The sequence below is a fragment of the Pleuronectes platessa genome, chromosome 6 (genome assembly GCF_947347685.1).
Source record: "Pleuronectes platessa chromosome 6, fPlePla1.1, whole genome shotgun sequence".
Lineage (NCBI taxonomy): Eukaryota > Metazoa > Chordata > Actinopteri > Pleuronectiformes > Pleuronectidae > Pleuronectes > Pleuronectes platessa.
The window spans coordinates 23,412,934-23,431,967 of NC_070631.1; the positions used below are offsets into that span (position 1 = coordinate 23,412,934).

Sequence of the window (19,034 nt, forward strand, 5' to 3'; positions counted from 1 at the left end):
TTATGTACTCGTCTTCTGAGGCATGCAGCCCCTGAATTGGGACATAGCCTTAGTACTCTCCACATAACTCCGCCTAGACAGCCGACAAGGACTGATGAATTGTGACTGATTTCAAAGTGATAAGTGATAATTTCAGCACCTGAACTGCCCTGCTTTGTGGCAGGCTCTGAAGACGCTGTTACCCTGCTATTGTTTGTTTTTGACCTGGCTGAGTATTGTGTATTTTTGGTCTCTGTATCCTGCGAAGGCTTTTACGCTGTTACACAATGAGCCGACCTGCCAGACAAGTGAGTCTCATTAAGCACGTATAATTCAATTAAATCAATTAGACGTGAAGTGGAAAGAGAATGTAACACTAATTGAGTGGGTCAACCTCCTGTCTCTTGTATGGCACCCACACTGTTAATTACTTCCTTCCAGTCATAAACCACAGTCACATTACTAGCATGGCATTTTGCCCCATGTGTAAACTTGCTGCCAAATATCCGGCAGCTGTAAAGGCTGGACACTCACAGCAGGGATCAGCTGTGAGAGTAAACCACTAGAGTGTAATGCTGGGCATACACTGTTCCCCTTCACATGCTCTTAAATTCCACCTCACACTGTACGAGTAAATTGTCTGAGATGGAGAGAAGCTCATAGTTTTTTAGCTCACACTGTTCGTCCCTCTGGCCCTTCTATATGTACCACAGTCTTTTAAAATAGCTGTCATCAAACCCCTACTCAAAAAACCCACCCTAGACCCAGAGGTTTTAGCCAATTACAGACCAATATCTAATCTCCCCTTCGTCTCTAAAATCTTAGAAAAAGTTGTTGCCAATCAGCTGTGTGAGTTTCTCCGGGAAAATAATATATATGAAGACTTTCAATCGGGGTTTAGAGCCAATCACAGTACAGAGACAGCCTTGGCAAAAGTCACTAATGACCTTTTAATAGCCTCAGATCAGGGACTTGTGTCTTTCCTCGTTCTGTTAGATCTCAGTGCAGCATTCGACACAATTGACCATCAAATTTTATTACAAAGACTCAAACAGTTAATTAACATTAATGGAACCGCCCTTAACTGGTTTAAATCGTATTTTTCTGATCGCTCCCAATTTGTGCAAATTAATGATGAGTCATCTGTGCGCACCAAAGTTAACCATGGTGTTCCACAGGGCTCTGTGCTCGGCCCAATTTTATTCTCATTATATATGCTTCCACTAGGAAACATTATCAGGACACACTCGGTAAATTTCCACTGCTATGCGGATGACACCCAGTTATATTTGTCAATAAAACCTGAACAAAGTAATCAATTAACTAAACTTCGAACATGTCTCAAGGACATAAAAACCTGGATGACCCGCAATTTTCTCTTATTAAACTCAGACAAAACAGAGGTTATAATACTTGGCCCCAAACACCTTAGAGATGCATTATCTAATGATATAGCTGCGCTAGACGACATTGCCCATGCTTCCAATGAAACAGTCAGGAACTTGGGAGTGATCTTCGATCCTGATTTATCCTTTAATTCTCACTTAAAACAAATTTCTAGGACCGCTTTTTTCCACTTACGTAATATTTCCAAAATTAGACATGTCCTTTCCCAAAAAGATGCAGAAAAACTAGTCCACGCCTTTGTTACATCGAGACTGGACTATTGTAATTCATTATTATCTGGCTCCAGCAGTAAGTCGTTAAAGACTCTACAGCTTGTCCAAAATGCCGCAGCACGTGTCCTGACGAGAACAAAGAGAAGAGAGCACATTTCTCCAGTACTAGCGTCGCTACACTGGCTTCCAGTTAAATCTAGAATAGAATTTAAAATTCTCCTCCTCACCTTCAAGGCCCTTAATAATATGGCGCCTTTTTACCTTAAAGAGCTGTTAGTACCTTATAAACCCGCTAGAGCACTCCGCTCCCAGAATTCAAGCCTACTTGTCGTCCCTAAATTCTCTAAAAGTAGAGTAGGAGCCAGAGCTTTTAGCCATCAAGCCCCCCGGCTGTGGAATAATCGACCACTTTCAGTTCGGGAGGCAGATACCATCTTTTCATTTAAGAGTAGACTCAAAACCTTCCTTTTTGATAAAGCTTATAGTTAGAGCTAACTAGTGCGCCAGAACGTTACTTGTTCTATTTTATGACACACGGAGCTTCTCTTTCCAGCTTCTCCTTCCTCTTCTCCATCCCTATCCCCCTTCCCCGGAATCCCTTTGCTTTATCACCCGCAGATCCAGGGCCTCTGTGGCCGCACCATGGATTGCGGTTTGTGGATCGTACACCGGGGGTCGCGGTGGTGGATCCATTGTGGCGGATTCTGGGCTGATCGTGGTGCTGGTGGCGGACCCTGTGTCGCATTGGCATTGGGCACGGGCGGTGGACCAGGACCGCGGTGGTGGCTTGTGATGGGTCCTGGTGGGCGGCGGTGGACGGTGACTGAGGACTGGAGTGGCGTCTGGTCTGGATGGTGGATCGTGGTCTAGATGGTTGCTGAGCATGGACTGTGCTTACAGCGGGACTGCTTGGCATGTCATGTTGGGGTTGTCCTTCGGGATGTCTACCCTCATCAAATGCTGCTAGAGACTTTGATTATTGATGATGTTTTCCTGCACGTGGCATCTATTGCACTTCTGTCCATCCTGGGAGAGGGATCCCTCACATGTGGCTCTCTCTGAGGTTTCTACATATTTTTACCCTGTTAAAAGGGTTTTTAGTAGTTTTTCCTTACTCTTGCTGAGGGTTAAGGACAGAGGATGCCACACCCTGTTAAAGCCCTATGAGATGAATTGTAATTTGTGAATATGGGCTATACAAATAAAATTTGATTGATTGATTGATTCTAGACCAGCTCTGGACAGGTGTTGTTGTCAAAAAAGAGGGAGTCGTTTGTTTGCTAACAAGTGAGAAAAATGGTTCGTTATGATCATATGTGTTTCATTCTGTGTGGGGAAACATTCAAAAAGAGGAGCATCGCTAGATGGACACGCAAGTTGCTTGGAAAATGTGAGCAATTTGGTTAGGCCATTTTGCGCAAGGAAAGAAAACTACATTTGAGGCTACTACCTAGCTTAGTTTACCTATCTGGCAATTTAAGAGACGTGGTCAAAAGTACTTAGATAATCTGATGAGAATCACTTTGTTCAGATATATCAGTTCACATAATGGACAGAGAAATATTCTGTCATGCTGTAATTTCCTGGATGGCAGTGAACATGTTGTCAGATAAGAGGTCGTTCAGTCAGTCAGTTAAAGTCTATATGAAAGAGAGTTGTTCCATGTAGAGCCTTGTGTTTTTTCTCTAAATGATTAGAAAAGTGGCAGTTAGCAAGGCAGGAAAGGGTCCTGCGAGGAGTGATGCTGGTGGGGGCGGATTGTAAAATACTATCCAGGAGGACTGGTTTGAGTCAAACTGACACATCACCGAATTACCAACCAGGAATATGCACTTGCTTTCATTTGTATGTAGAACATGTCCAAACCTTTCTGCCAAACAATTAACACAGCAGATAAAACACTGTGTGGTTCTGTGTTTTAGTGCCAGTGGAGAATTTCACACTGCTTATATAATTATACTGTATGAAACCTCAGGATGATCAATGCCTTTAAAAGGAGATTGTGTTTGCATTAAGGAATCACAGAAGTACAGTAGTCTATAAGCACCAATTTATGTTACTGCCAGTGATCCAATCGATATAAACTTAGCCCAGACTGAATGCTTCCACATGTGGCTGCTTGGTACTCTATGGGTGCTCAAGAACGGGACCACCAATGTCTCTCCAGCTGTGGTGCACTTAACAACAGGGAGAATATATAATCACCTCCGTTTATGTTGGCCATATCGAAGGAAAGATTCCTGCACTACTTCTCCTGGTCTGTACTGGGTTGAGCCCAGATGTTCCTTCAGGCTGACCTCACATCTGCAGTCAGTCAGACATTATCAGCACGACCTCAAGACCCACCTGGGAGAGGTGTTCGACAGCTGTGATCTCCAGCTGTGATTTGTGTAAGTGTAGTATAAATCCTGATTATCTGGCTGAGTTGGTGAACATTTGTCTGAGTAGGTTTTGTTGGCTATTGACACTTCCTCAAAAGTGTAGCCAATCTGTCTCGATCTTCCCCTGATGGTTGGCTACAGTATAGGTCATAAACCCGCCATGTTAGTACATAGGACATGAACCCAAGTAGAAAAGTCAAAGTACACGTCAAAAAAACTTTAAATCGCATGGAACTATCCCCCTGATCGAACTATACCCATAATCGGCAGAAGATGAGTTTGTAACAAGAATATTTTGGAGTCATTTCTGGATAGCGTGTGGGAGTGGAGATACGTTGTCCATCTTTATATACATTCTATCCTCTAGGCTGTCAAAAGCATAACACTGCTTTCCTGTTTAGAAGCAAGAAGTGCTAAACATAGAAAACTTTACAATCAGGATGATAAAGGGATACATGTCTAGATCTTGTAACAGAGCAATTTGGATTGTGAGGTGCTGAGAATTGGAGAGCCTGTATTAATCTTCACAAAGCTTTTTGGCTTGTTGGAGTCTTTACAGGGGGACAAATGCACTCAGTCTTGGTGTCATCACTTCCGCGGCTTAAACTCTTCCATGTTCCATATTTTTCTGTGTGGCCTTGTCTGCCACAAATTTTGCTCTGTAACAGGAATCAGTGACCGATCTTATTATTATTATTTGATATATGATAAAACACACAGGAGCTGGGGTTTTAGATTCTCCACCTCAGAAAAAAGTACTGGGTCCACTGATCCCCTGAGACAGGCAGTTATTTTTTTTATGTTTAGATGTATAGACGAAAATGTCAAGAGAGCTTTCGGTGAAAAGTACCGATGCCAGTGTCAACACTGTGTTAACAAGAACATGTAATCTCGGCAATGGAATTAAAACGTTCTGTCCTGCTTCTGCCTCTGCACCATCCGTCACCTGAGCACTCTGTTCCCGTGTTGGTGTCCAAGCCTAGCTCCTCAGACAGCTCATGTCTGTAAACAGCTTATGAGTATAAAGTGTGGACTACGTTACATATTATGAATTCATTATTTTGATAATGTCAGCATGTAGTACGTCACTACTGTTTCTTCTAAATATATAAATACATACCAGATTTATTATATTAGTAACGCATCTGACTATAGGGCAGATGGGCAAAACTCGACACAAACTATATCAATGCATGACTCGTATACACCGCACACTCATTCTACTACTACTGTAAAAAGATGTAGTAAATTCTTTCACTCGTAAAAATATGATGTTTTTTCCATCTAAAACAATGTGACACAATCAGCTGTCCCAAACTGAGACTCACATCAAGCTGATCACCAAAGCATTGATTATAGAGTCTGACAAAATGCCTGCACACTTCTTTTAACATCGATCGACACACAGAAGGAGTGCGAGCTGTCATGACGTAAAAACCAGAAATCTTAAAATATCCACCACCATTGCATCATATAAACACCAGGTTCTGGCAAAACTGCTGGTGCTCATAACCCATTTTGCACTCTCAGCTAACCAGGAGGGATATTCTCCGTCAGATAGTCGACATCTTCCACACAGTGCTTCTGTGAAATGTGCAGTTTAAGGCACAGAAATAAGATTTTTTAATCCATCAAATCATCAGTAATGTTGGTATGTTTTCTAAGCACCTGCATCCTAGAAGACAAGAAACCTGGCTATGCCATAAGCCACTGATTGCTCTTCATTCTGATTGTCTGCTTGGTGTGCTGGAGCTTTTCAGTACAGACCAAGCTACTTTAATGTTTGCATGAATCTGAAATGCCAGCATAACTAATAGGAAAGAGATCATTTTATTTTATATGTGTAGCTAAATTAGCCACAGGGCAAGGTCTCCATTCTTTAAGAAATAATGTATTCAATAAGCAATGAGGTTTACAGGCTATAGAGTTAACAGTAAACAAGAAATTACTTAAATGGCACCTCACGGAAGTAGAATAAGGAATTGTGTGTGGATGTTGGGATATACAATTGACCCCTCTGTAAATTGTAGCCTCTGGTTTAGAAAAATCCTTGCTCTGCCACCGGCTATTTTTAATCTGATCAAAAACGTGCATGTCATTTGGCAAGTGGCCTTGGTTTAAAGAGGATAATATCATTTAAAATGCACGGTCTTGCAAGTTTCCTGACTGTTAGACGTTGTTAACGTCTTATTTGGAAGTTTCCTTAGACAAAATTCTCTTTCATTTAGGTTTAGGATTGCAAATTTAATCCTACCCGCAATACCAAAGAGAACAAAAATCGTTAACTCTTGTGTCTCCTCTGAGACTCTATGTGACGGGTGAAAGCCACAGAACTTATTTCAGTGGTAGACTGGGTAAATACATTTTCAGGGATGGGATTTTTGACCCCTCCATTGTGTTCCCACTCTGAAAGCCACCCTCCCTTAATTCCTCCTTCTCTAAATTTCCCGACGCGTCATATACTGAAGGCCAGACAATCTCACATCCTGACAACCTTCAACCTTCCCTTTTCAATCTATGTCCTTTACTGCCCCTTTCCAATTTGTATCAGCAGTGTTGTCACACCCTAATAGGTCTGACCTTCTTCAGGTTATTTACCAGTACCGGAGCAGAGTAAAGCATCTTTCAGGTTACTGCTTTTCTTGCTGTGAGAAAGAATAAATAAATATCGACTTGATCTGGTTTTAATTGATAATCATTTATTCTTTGAAGCAGCCAACAATGTTCTTTTAGCAGCAGAATTCCAATGCAGATTCAAAGAGTTTATACATACCAGGATCAGACTTGGAGAACGTGTCCACATCCAGGAGACTCCTGTGAAAACAGAAAAGGTGAAGGTAAAAATGTATTCTTTCAGCCATTTGTATTATTTGGAATTGTTCCCCTTCGTTCTTTGCTCTACAAAATGTCTCTACAAAGTCTCATCTAAGTCCCTTAAGGGGCAGATTTGAAATTGTTCCCAAATCACTGTGAGAACTGACCATCTCATCATATTGTGCTGCCGAACCTAAAACTAAAACAAGTCAGGCTAATGAAGACCTTAAGGAGGAAAATGATGAGGAAGGAAGAATAAATAATTGAATGAACTCCCCACTGTAAACAATGCCTGCCATATGAAAGTGACTCTGGTCCTTGGACATACACTGTGTTTATCTTTCTACTAATTCCAGTAATCTTGGAATATCTCCAGAGCCATGTGTTTGCTCCACACTTGGCAGGTGTATTGTTAAGGGCCCAAGGAAGAAGAGGTGGGAAGTAGCAAAATACTTAGTTGTTACTGTACTAAAGTAGATTTTTCAGGCATCCCTGCTTTATTTAATTGTTTTAATGCATTAGAGGGGAAGTCTCTTTTACTTATTGCAAAACATTATAGAAATTACCTCCGACAATATTTTTATTAATTATGTCCTGACACATCTTTTCTTGCTTTATCTGCATTTTCCTGTAATTCCCTAAAATGTTATTTTAGCCAAGAGTGGTTTAAGTTGTAGTCTTCAAATTATATGAATGTGTCATGAGTCACTGTTTGCTTTGCAGAGATACAGCCAGTAGAAATAGTCTTCAGAGGGGAACTTTTTGCTTCCATACTTGAGTACATTTCAGAGCCTCTGCTTTTGTACCTTCACTTCACAATTTCCAACATGTAGCTGTACTTCAACTTTTAATTTTTCCACCTCTAGAAGGCAATGAGGTGTCACATTTGGTGTATTAATAAAGTTTGAATAAACAGGGGATTAGCTATGTGTATCAGCTGTGGCTGAGACTCATCATGACAAGAGGTGTGTTCACAATAACAACTGATTCTCCAATTCAGGGTCCTGAGTCAAGCTTTAAATAATGCCATCAATTTAAAAATATAGTATGACTGATTTTATTGTTGACCATATCGGTCAAAGGCTTCTGGTAAATACTGGGAATATTTGGATGTGAGACGCAGACAGAAATCAAATCTAATATTTGAAAAATGTGGCACCGCAGTATTGCACTTCCATGTGCAGTATGAAGTTTGCTTTGGTTACATTAGTAGACTTGATTTTTTTAAATAATTTATAATGCATATTTAAAGGGGACACAAATGTTATCGGTTTTAAAATTTGTTTTCTGATTTATCTGAAACATTCTTAGCCTTTTTCTTAACGTCTTAAATTGGTTAAGGACTAGATCAAATTTAATAAACAAATAAAACACTGTTTTGGTTAATATTCAGAATGAATGTAGACAGAAAGAGGTATTTTCTATGGGATTATAGCAGAAAAATTAGATAATCTGCCAACCAGCATCTCATTACAAATAATAGTATGTGGGAATATTTAGTCTGTTCAGTCCCCTGTTACACGTAATCCCCTTAAAACCACAAGTTGTCATGTTTTACATTCATGAATTTACATATTAATAAATGGGTTGTAGAGGTCCTGGTGGTTCTGACCAACAAGATCAGGTTAGCTTTCTTCTTCTGCTCTGTCTTTATAGATACCCAGCTGCTGGCTCATGCATTTCCTCTTATGTAACTAAAGATCTCACAGAAAATCAAAAAAAAAAAAAGCATGAAAGAGACCAAGAAGTACAAAGGCACTCACTAGAGTCCTTCACAAATCCGTCTCGTTCTTATAATAGAAAAATAAAGGCAAAGAAAGTAGTCTGATGATCCAACCCGCACGAGCTGCAACACCAAAAATGTCTCAGATTTTTCACATCAAGATCCAAACAGTATTTTCTGGGAAACGGAGTAATACAAAAAAAGCAGAAGCCATAAAAAAACAAATCTGCTCTAGAATTTCTTGTTTCCATCCCTCATTATAAGCAATTTTTTCTTTGTGAGAGGTGTTTATTATGTATAAATATTCTCTTTATTCTTATTTTATTCTATTGGCTTCTTTATTGACTTGTCTATCTCATTTTGAATCTCTGCTGTAAATGGGGAATGTGATATCAATAAAGTGTTATCATATCTTATAACTTGCAAATCAGTAGTACTTTTTTGTAATCCTACTAAAAATGTTGTCTCTTAGTATCTCCACCAACAATCCTACACATGACTTTTCTCGTTCTTATAGTAGGTCTTTAAAAAGAAAAAAGAAATTGATCTGATAAGGATTTATTAGTCTTTAAAGACAATTTAAATATAATGGGTTCTTCCCAGGCCCAGGCGCCATCCCTCATCAAAGCTTGTGGATATTGATTTAGTAGTTTTTTGTGTATTCTTAATTGCTAAAACAAACAGGTGAAAAATCACCTCCTTGGCAGAGAAAATTAATATACACTGCTGTGCAAAACAATAAAGTAAACTTAACGTCAATACCAAATGTCTGAAATGTCATTTGGGCTGTTTTTAATATTTGGGGGGATATGTAACCCATTTACTGTATCTCATCTAATGGGCTAAGCCTCCGTAAGAGGTGTCAGAGGTTTGGGCTTGTGTAACTCAGGTGTGTGGTCACTTCCAGTCTAACTGATCTCAGGAGGGACCATACAGGAGCAACAACCATTAATTATTCAGGAGCAGATCAAAAAGGCAGTCAGAACACCACCAGGCAGCCAGGCAGCCAGGCAGGATGACAGTCGGCACAAACCCTGACTGAGTTCCAGTGCTCTGTCAGTCAGTTGGACGGTCGGAGAGCAGAGCAGCCAGAGCAGTCAACCATTCAGCCATGTCGACCTGCCACAACACACCAACACATTCCACTGCTTCATGCATTAGGTCAGCCATAGAGCACAACCCGTTGTGGTTGCTTGTCCTGTGAATATCATCTGTCGGGGGTCACTGCATGGCGTGAAGCAAATCAGGAGCCAGTCCATAAAGGGTGTTTAATCGCTTTGATGCATAAAGGCGGCAGGTGATGAACCAGTCACAGATACCTGAAGGCAAATGTCAGGCATGAAACACAGCGAGGGGTCTGCCCACAGCACCTGATCTATACAGCTCTTCAAACATAAAGATAGATAGATAGATAGATAGATAGATAGATAGAAAAAATACCTTACCTGCATGATACGGTAACTTCTATTTTAGTTGCAGGGACTCTGGTGTTGAGAGGGTCAAATTCCCCTATTGATGCCATCATCTCGACTCAACAAAGACGCATCAGCCAAGAAAGAAGAACCAAACCAAACTGATCATTTACAACAGGACTGTGTTTGCAGTAAATCCATTGTCGAGGTCTTCTGGAGTACAGCGCAGCGGAGGAGAGGAACGACCAGAGAGAGAGAGAGAGAGAGAGAGAGAGAGAGAGAGAGAGGACTGGCAGACGAGAGAGACGGAGAGGGTGAGAGGCGGTGAAAGTTGGTGAGGCAGATTTAAAGTTCATCCATCCTTCGTGCGCTCACGGTGCGCGCCCCGCGTCTGTCCGGTGACAAGGAGGAGGAGGAGGAGGAGGAGAGCGCAGCCAACCGGAGGCTCGGGCAACAGCACAGTGCTCTCCTCGCTGTCGCTCTCTCTCTCTCTCTCTCTCTCTCTCTCTCTCTCTCTCTCTCTCTCTCTGGCTATAGCACTCCGTGTGTGTGTGTGTTGGGGGGGGGGGGGGGAGGGGGGGCTGCGTGTGAACTTCTTAACTAGACTGTTAACGAGCTTGTTCATGGAACGTGTTTCTCGGCTGAAATGTGCAAAGATTGGTCAGTAATACAACGTTTCTTTCCCATACATGTTCTTTACGCCTTCTCAGCTGGAATTTGAGGCACCATTAAATAGCTTAAGCTGTATATTGAAGTGTTTTTAAAACATATGTTTACAATAAATTATCCTTTCAAAGTCAAGACTGGATTAACGAAGAAGACAAATCCTCAAATAACATCTGAGAAATATTACATTTAGAGGCTGGTGACATGAAGTGTAAATTTGACCTTTTTATGCTTCTCAGTGACCAAAACAATAATATTTCATAGATTTATATCTTTACTTGGTCAATTTCCATAATTGTTTAATAAACGGATCCTGTCAGCATCGTTTGGTTTCTGGTGTCTGGGGAAATAATGGACCTGACATGTATGGTGGGATCAGTAGGTCCTTAAAAAAAGACATGGTTGATGTGTGTCATCTGAATTACATTTCCAAGCTTCTGAAGAGTGAGCTGAGCTGAAAAGTGCTGCTTTTTGAATGGGGGGTAAACAAGGTATTTGGGAGTAACAACAAAAAAGATATGTTAATGTTTAGTGAGAGATTAAAATGGTGATGGAAGAAGTACAACAAAGAGGGTTTTTAGAGGGAAACACAAGAGACCACGCCCACTCAGTCCCCCGGAAAACATACAGAATAAATCATTATGTGCAAAAATAGACGTCTATGGATTGGTTCAGAGGTAATGGACAGTGAGCGTGATTGTATCCTCTCCCCTTTAGCCTTGTCACACATCAGTAATGACCAATAGATATTTAGCAATGTGTGTGTGTGTGTGTGTGTGTGCGCACCCGCAGATCCATTCAAATTTGCAGCTGATCAGGCAGAAATTGAAATTTTTCATGGGTAGCAAGAGGAATGGGGAGTGAGGTAGAAACGGACGGAGACGGAGATGGAGTAAGAATGGGGCCAGATGAAGAAGAAAGAAAACAAGTAAATGAAAGAGTGCAGTGAGAGACAGAGCTGAAACTCTAGTTATTTACTGAATTTCCACTCAGCCATCTCTGGGTGACCTGTAAGAGGATGTGCGATTGGATGATTAAGTGGACAGTGTGCGTGTGTGTGTGTGTGTGTGTGTGTGTGTGTGTGTGTGTGTGTGGTGTGGTAGCTAATTATCCAAGGAGGAGAAATCCTGTTTAGTTTTCATTTCACTGCAGAGAAAAAGCAAGTGGTTGACCAACGGTGAAAGCCTCCAGTACAGCTGCATCTTGCAAGGTCTACAAATGTAGTTGTCAGCATGTTAACCAAGGTTTACACAAAAGAAAAGAATCAAATACCAAATTATAATCAGGTTTTGTGCTGCAAAGATAGTGTGCAATGACAAATGTATGGACTTCAATGTGAGTGGCTCTATAACATCTCATATTTGGTGTTATTTGGAGGTTTTTAGAAGTTTTCTAGCAACTTTCCAAAAAGTAAAAAATATATACATGGGCAGAATTGTAAATCTTCATTTGTACAATTGTTTTGTTTGATGCACATACCTACAGTATGTGAATGTAATAAACTGTTTTAGATTTTAGAAGTATTTGTGCATCGTAAACTGAAATATCTGATTATGCCAATGAGGGCAATGTTAGTTTGTTTATTAAACCATTAGTGGGAGAAAGATTTGTAACCTCAGGTATGCTGTGTTATTTAGGATTCTCATTTATATGCGTTTGGAATGTGATTCAGATGAGTGACTTAACAAAAGTAATCATCTACATTTTTTGATTTATTGAGCAGCAGAACACAACAGTTTGCCCCTCAGCGTTACACAAGTTCCCTCAAAGGGGTTGCACACCCATTCTGTCCAATTCATTCCACACCACCAAATCACTGGGTTAACCTCTTGAGACAGAGCAGTGACACCACCTGCTTGCTGTTCTATTGTACTTTAAACTACAGTAATAGAAGATTCATTCGAACGTGGGTGGGGTTCTTATTCGAACTGTAACGACCTCTTCAAAAGACACAGCCAGGAGCTCATCAGACCGTCCGAAATAGTTTGCCTCATGATCCAGTAGAGGGCGATCACTGTCAGCTTGACCTATTGCCGTCCCTCTGGACCTAGATTAAGTCAGTAAGGTTAGGGTTGTTTTGCAATGAAAATGGAGGCTGCTAGCAAGCAGAGCCGTCCTGAGCAGACAATCATGACACCAGAGCATGTGAAAGGGAGGAATTATTTTGTGTCCTGCACTGTAGACAGGAAAGTAACGTACATAGGTGAGGCCATGGGCATTCGAGGCTGTAGCCCCACACCTTTTTCTTGTGGAATGTGCCCGGCCACATTTGCATCGTGAGCAGCACATGTCATCAGTGCCTGTGTGCGCAGTGTGGCTCTGTGTTGATATACGCCTCTGATCGGAGAATCTCCTGCTGCTCTATATAAATGTGACTAAGAGACTCCAGAGAAAGTCCAGTCCCCATCGTGTGGATATTCTCTTCATGTCTGAAAACGGCTTAAAGAGTCTTTTAAAGGTATTGAGCCACAAATAGTCTCCAAAGGAGCTTCATCGATCTCTGACCAGAAGGGATAAACCCCAATTTTCATGAAGGCATCCCCTCATTGGGTGTTTTGATGATGGTAGTATAAAGCACTGCTAAATACGTTGGTCTAAAATCTCCCATAGGTGTGCACTGTCATTCTGGAGGAGACCCCCTCTCATTAGGAAATAACTGTTTCATCACAGGATAAAGGTTAACACTCCAAACAAATTACCCATATACCACTGAGAGTGCAAGTAGCCCCAAACCATGCGGCAAAAGGCAGTGAACAACAGAACCAGCGGACCCCCTCAGTGTAGAGGCCAAGCATTCAGCTCTGTACTGTTCACTTGGAGTACGCACGTACAGTACACTCGCCCACTTGTGGAGAATATGGTGGAGGATTACTCATCTGACCACATCTCTGTACGACAGCTCTGAATTCTCATATGTGCATTCATCTTTGTTATGCGGGCTGGCGACACAGTCTGATCACCTCTTGCTTCCGTTTTTTTTCATGCCAGTAATGCACATGTAACATAATCATCGAATGTGCACTGTTGACAAATATCCCTAACAGTGATTACTGAGATCTTTACATCAGATCTAAATGCCGATGTCATTCACAGTTCTTGTTGAAACATAAGCATGATGAAAATTAATAAAGTACGCCTCTCTGAAATGAATACTGCGTTTGCAACACTTTTGTATTTTTTTCTTTTGACCGATATCTTTAAAAATGAGATTATATGATTCAAAAGATCTATGATAAATAATTATTTTTGACTTTAATGTTAACTCTATAGTACAGCACAGTCAGTTCAGATAGTATGATATTATGTATGTTTCTACTTTTTATGTATCTATTCAAATACATTTTGAAATTAATTTCAGTACGTAATATAATGGTGCGTTCTAACCGAGTGGAAAATAAGTTTTCGCTGTTCCCAAAACGCGCAGTGGGATCATTTGTGATCGTAAAGCACAATTCACAAGGCCTATGTGTAGACGTGTACCCTACACAGAAAGCTACACCGTACCTTGAATGTAACAATAATCATGGCGACGCAGAATGCAAAAGTTGTAATTGGTGATTGGTAGCATTGTATTTCCAGCAGACAGTATTGACGTATCTCCTGCTTTGCCTCACTCTGCACAGTAGCATAGAAACTCCACACCCACTAGCATTTCGTCATTGTAATGGCAGAGAGACGCACACAAATCTACGCACAACTATGAATGCTCAAAATGGTGTAGGGCCCGTGTGTAGCCCCATGCATAGGCTTTGTGCGTTAAGGCCGATACAGTACGCACAAGAAAAACAGAACCGGTGAGTGCCTGTTCTCCTCCAGAAGAGGGGGGGGGACAACTAGCTGATGCAATAAAGTTCTGCTTTGTGCATGCTGTGAAAACACCAGAGGAAGCCAGTGGAAGAGAGGAGAGGAGAAGCACTGGCTGAAGTAACTACATCTGCTGCGGTATACGTGTTATGGAAACGCCGGAGAAACCAGTGTCGTTGTGTGGGGGTCCTCAAGCCGTAGACTCATGGAAGCAGCAGCTCATCTCGTTTCTGTTGCTTTCACAATTTTCTCTGATTAAGATGTAATGAGGGCAGCAAATGAGATGCCTCGTGGTTATAAAGTGCACATCAACCCCACAGATAGAAACAAGCATGCTCTGATTGGAGCAGGGCGAGCATTAAAACATACTGTATACATTCTAGACGACTGCGTGAGCTGAGGAAGTGATGTTTGTCGCTGTCAAACAGAGAAACTAGGAAAGTAAAACGTATCTGGGATTCATGAAAGAAACTATCAAAGGAACAAGTGCAGGGCTCCCTATTTAAAAAATAACAGCTAACAGAGTAGGCACTTAACTTTGTGTGGGACTTTTCATTTACTTATTAATTCCACAAATGTCTGTCTACCTTTCTGTCTTTATTTCTGTATGTGGAATGCATATCACACAAGTGGCCCAGGGATTTGCAGTGCTACGTTCTGAGCAATTTGGACACACAATATTAATAAAAATGTAAATAAACTGGCGAACAGTGCTCCGTAGCCGTCAATGGGAAAGGGGCAATGTGCCACCAGTCTGTAGACCAAGTTGAACATGTTTTCTTTTATGTCCTTGGACAATACAGCAGGGGTTGGTCTGGGTCAACCCATAGGTTTGACAATTAGATTATTCCTTTCACCATTTCAGACTGACACAGACAGTCCCAGGAGTCACAGATGTTGATCTCATCATGGCAACAACCATCATAGAAGCACTTCCTCTTTAGCAAGCTGTCTTCACATTAAAATAAGATCCTTTGCTGATACAATGTATGAAAAAATAACACCAGTTCAGAGAATCATTCAAACTTATACAGAAATTGTACACATGAACTGTAATAAATTCAGTATCATTAGGTCTATGTGAATAACATTGACTGAAAAATCGTCATTGCAGATAAACCAGGTAGGATGAACACAAAGTTTTCTAAATTCACTCTGCACCATCGATTGTTGATACAAATCTCTGCACACAACAACAGAGATACAGGATATTGTAGAACTGTTTGAAGAGTATATTGTAGAACTGTTTGAAGATAACTCACTGATGACAAGGTATATTTTTGAAGCAACTCCAGAGCTTTAACACAGGACAAGAGAACAGTCTGGTTTAGAATGGGCACTGCACTACTGATGACTGACTAATGGACATGGAAACATTGTGTGTGCTGTTTCTGAGTGTTTAGCCTTGCAGAAAATGACAACAGCCTCGATCCCTGTTTAAAAATGCATTTGATGATGTGACAGCATGTTTGATTTGCTAGGGCTGCATCCAAATGCCCCCAAAGCGCTGCAGCCCACAGAGACTTGCAACACGCAGCCTGTGATCAGGTGGACCAGCCACGCTACTGAGGAGTCCACTGGAGCAATAGCTTAATAAAGCAGCCGAAGCAGAGGGAGAGAAATATTGAAGTTGTGAGACAGCAATCCCAGACCAGCCACAAAAGACGTCATAAACTCATGGCTTGTTCTCAGTTATTGTTTCAGGGTTGCGGGTCAGCATGTGGAGTGAATTCTGATGACCCCACTCCAAGATTTGGCCTGCAGGTCGTTGCTCCTCAGTAGAAACAAAGAGCAGGAATCAAATATGTCTGTTCACAGCAATATTTACTTATTGTTGGGAAACAATAGAGAGGGTTTTTCCCTCTCAAAGGCTGAGCTTAAAAAAGTGCCATAATTACAAAGAACGGAAAGCTCTTGACGCTGAAACTGTATAAAAGAGGAAAGTCAATTGAAATAGAGCCGAATGCGCCCTAACATCTCCAGGTTTGATAAAATGCTCCCCTCTAGTGTTTATTCCTTATCATTGCAACTCAACTATGTCGTGCTGAAATCTGTCAAATATCAGCATTTAATTTATTCTATTAAAATCTATTTGAGCATCTTCTCATATTTGAGATGATCTATTTGAGTTTTAAATTAATTTCTCACTTACTGTCTTGTTGTCTCTTTATCATGCATATGTTGTATTATTCAGAATGACACTGTAAGCATGAACTAATCAAAGCAGGCAAATAAACCGGAGTATTGGTAACTCACAAAAAGAAAGCTCCATTTAATAACTCCTCCTAAAAGATATTATTATATTATCTAAATGCACAACAACTGCTGCAGTTGTTACTTTTATAACTCACATGTAATCTTTTCATTGAGCACCTTTATTTGTTTACTGCCCAACTTTTCTTTTAGACTGCATCTCTATAGTGACCACTGAGGCTCTGTGTGATAATAATTGCTAAATCGTTTTACCTTAAACACTTACTGCTTGTGTCTTCTGACATAAACACATTTTTACACTCATGTTCATAGACATCCTCCATCATCGTCCAAACATCATCTGAGCCATGTAGGTCTGTCTCTACCCAGACATCCTGCAGCATAGCACTTTAACAGTTGTTTATTCTTTTGTTGCTGCTGTGACAGAATTGTTGACCATCCTCACACATCTGCACACCATTATATAATTCTTGCCAGTCACGGATGTGCTTTTAGAGTTGGTAACGCAAGTAGAGGGATATATACGGGGAGGCTGTGGGAGACATCTTCAGACTCGGGGGGGGGGGGGGGACAATTGCTCATGTTACTGTGTTGGCGTTTGTATGTTGTTCCACCTTCTGGTCTCATTGATGCATCAAGTCTACATTAAACCCGCTTCTAGAGAACTTCCATCACTGTAGTAGCGTTTGATTGTAGCCACTGAACAATTGTTTCTACTTGTTTAATTTGAAGGAGTATGACAATGAGACTGCATGGCTTAGAAATTTGCTGCATGATCTATAGGGGGAAGAATAGGTCACCCAGCCATCCCACTTATCCTTTGAGGGTCATGGGGGGGAACCGGGAACCAATCCCAGCAGACATTCATTAGGAATGAATTAGGGGTAGGGGTAGAGAAAGAGACAGTCCAAAAGTACTGAGAGAGAGAGAGTTGTTTTTTGTGTTTTCATTGTAAATAAAATAAAAGTGAATATAAACAGCCTTGTTCTTGACCAGATATGTATATGCACTGGTTTTTATGGGCTGTTTTCATGCGCTATATTAAAACAATTAAGATCTAATTTCAACCGAAGTCGACACTTGCTGTTCAATGTTATTCCAGCAGATGGCAGCCTTATATAAGGTCATAAGAACAACCATGCGCGAGGTGCTGATATGGAGACGTGACCGGAAACACTAAATCTAAATTGTGTCTTCAATATGCCACATAAATAAATAAATATCACACAAATCATCACGAAGGCAAACTAACAGCAACGCGCCAACTCGCATTTTTTACAGCTACACAACACTGATGTTGTCCTCACATCAGGCAGCACTGTCTGTTTCTCACTGTTTTAAAACACCCACAACCATGCGGTCATTCAGATACACACAGACACACACTCACAAACACACAAATCACCCCCCCCCCCCCCCTAACTCTCTTTCCTCAAGGGACGTGCCCTCGCTCGAGTCTATTTTCTTCCACAGACATGTCCTCACTTGAGCTGCTACACTGCACCTTCTGCTCTCACTCTGCCAGTTTAAGCACACACACACACACACACACACACACACACACACACACACACACACACACACACACACACACACACACACACAAACACACAGACACACACACCTGTTTGTACTTCTATCCTATTGAGGACAGTCATTGACATATTACATTCCATAGCCCTATACCCTGAACTTAACCATCGAAACGAAATGCATAACCCTTACCTGAACCTAATTCTAACCCTAACCCTAAAACCAGGTCTTAACCCTCAAACAGCCCATTGAAAAAGAAGGACTGTTCAAAATGTCCTCACTTTCCCAAAGTGTCCTCACTCTGTAGGGTCTATGCTTAAAATGGTCCTCACAAGCACAGGAACACAAACACATACACATACATTTTCTCACAAATGACACTGGCACACATGAGTCCTCACACACTCTTCCATGTTTACGCATGACATACAGAAGCACACAGAAACATGCACGCACACACACAGCTTGTCAACAGTGCTGCTGCTGAGAACAGATGACAGGCGGCCTCAGGATGAAGAAAGATAATGTGAGCGCTGTGGAAGCAAGGGGGCAAAGTGCATGTTTGTTTAGACAGCATCCAGATGTGCTACCTGTGTTCTGGGCGTACTGTATAGCCAGGAGACATGACAGAAGGATTGGTCAAAGTGCATTATTAATCAGACTTCTATGTGAATTGTCAAGGATCAAGAATCATTATAGGACTGTGCTATTCGTGCTCCTCCAAGACCTCTTCTGCCCATTTATCTCTTTAAACTGCTTACTGACGGAATTTAGGTCCTACAGTAGTCATCACATGCAACAGTGTTCGTCTGTTGAACCTCTACAACCCACGCTCTCGCTGTCTTGACCTACTTTTACATGAATATGCAGCTTGAGGGCAGATGTGTTT

General features: G+C 41.2%; 1 protein-coding gene across 1 annotated transcript in view; it reads right to left on the reverse strand.

Annotated features, from left to right (window-relative positions):
• Window positions 1–10,259, reverse strand: part of LOC128442263 (copine-8) — a 32,464-nt gene extending 22,205 nt beyond the window's left edge. The window contains exons 1-2 of the mRNA XM_053424644.1: window positions 9,962–10,259; window positions 6,753–6,793 (exon numbers count right to left, since the gene is read on the reverse strand). Coding sequence (XP_053280619.1) covers window positions 6,753–6,793; window positions 9,962–10,041 — 121 coding nt within the window. The 5' untranslated portion in view covers window positions 10,042–10,259. The remainder of the gene's footprint in view (window positions 1–6,752; window positions 6,794–9,961) is intronic.
• Between the last annotated feature and the right edge of the window lie 8,775 nt (window positions 10,260–19,034).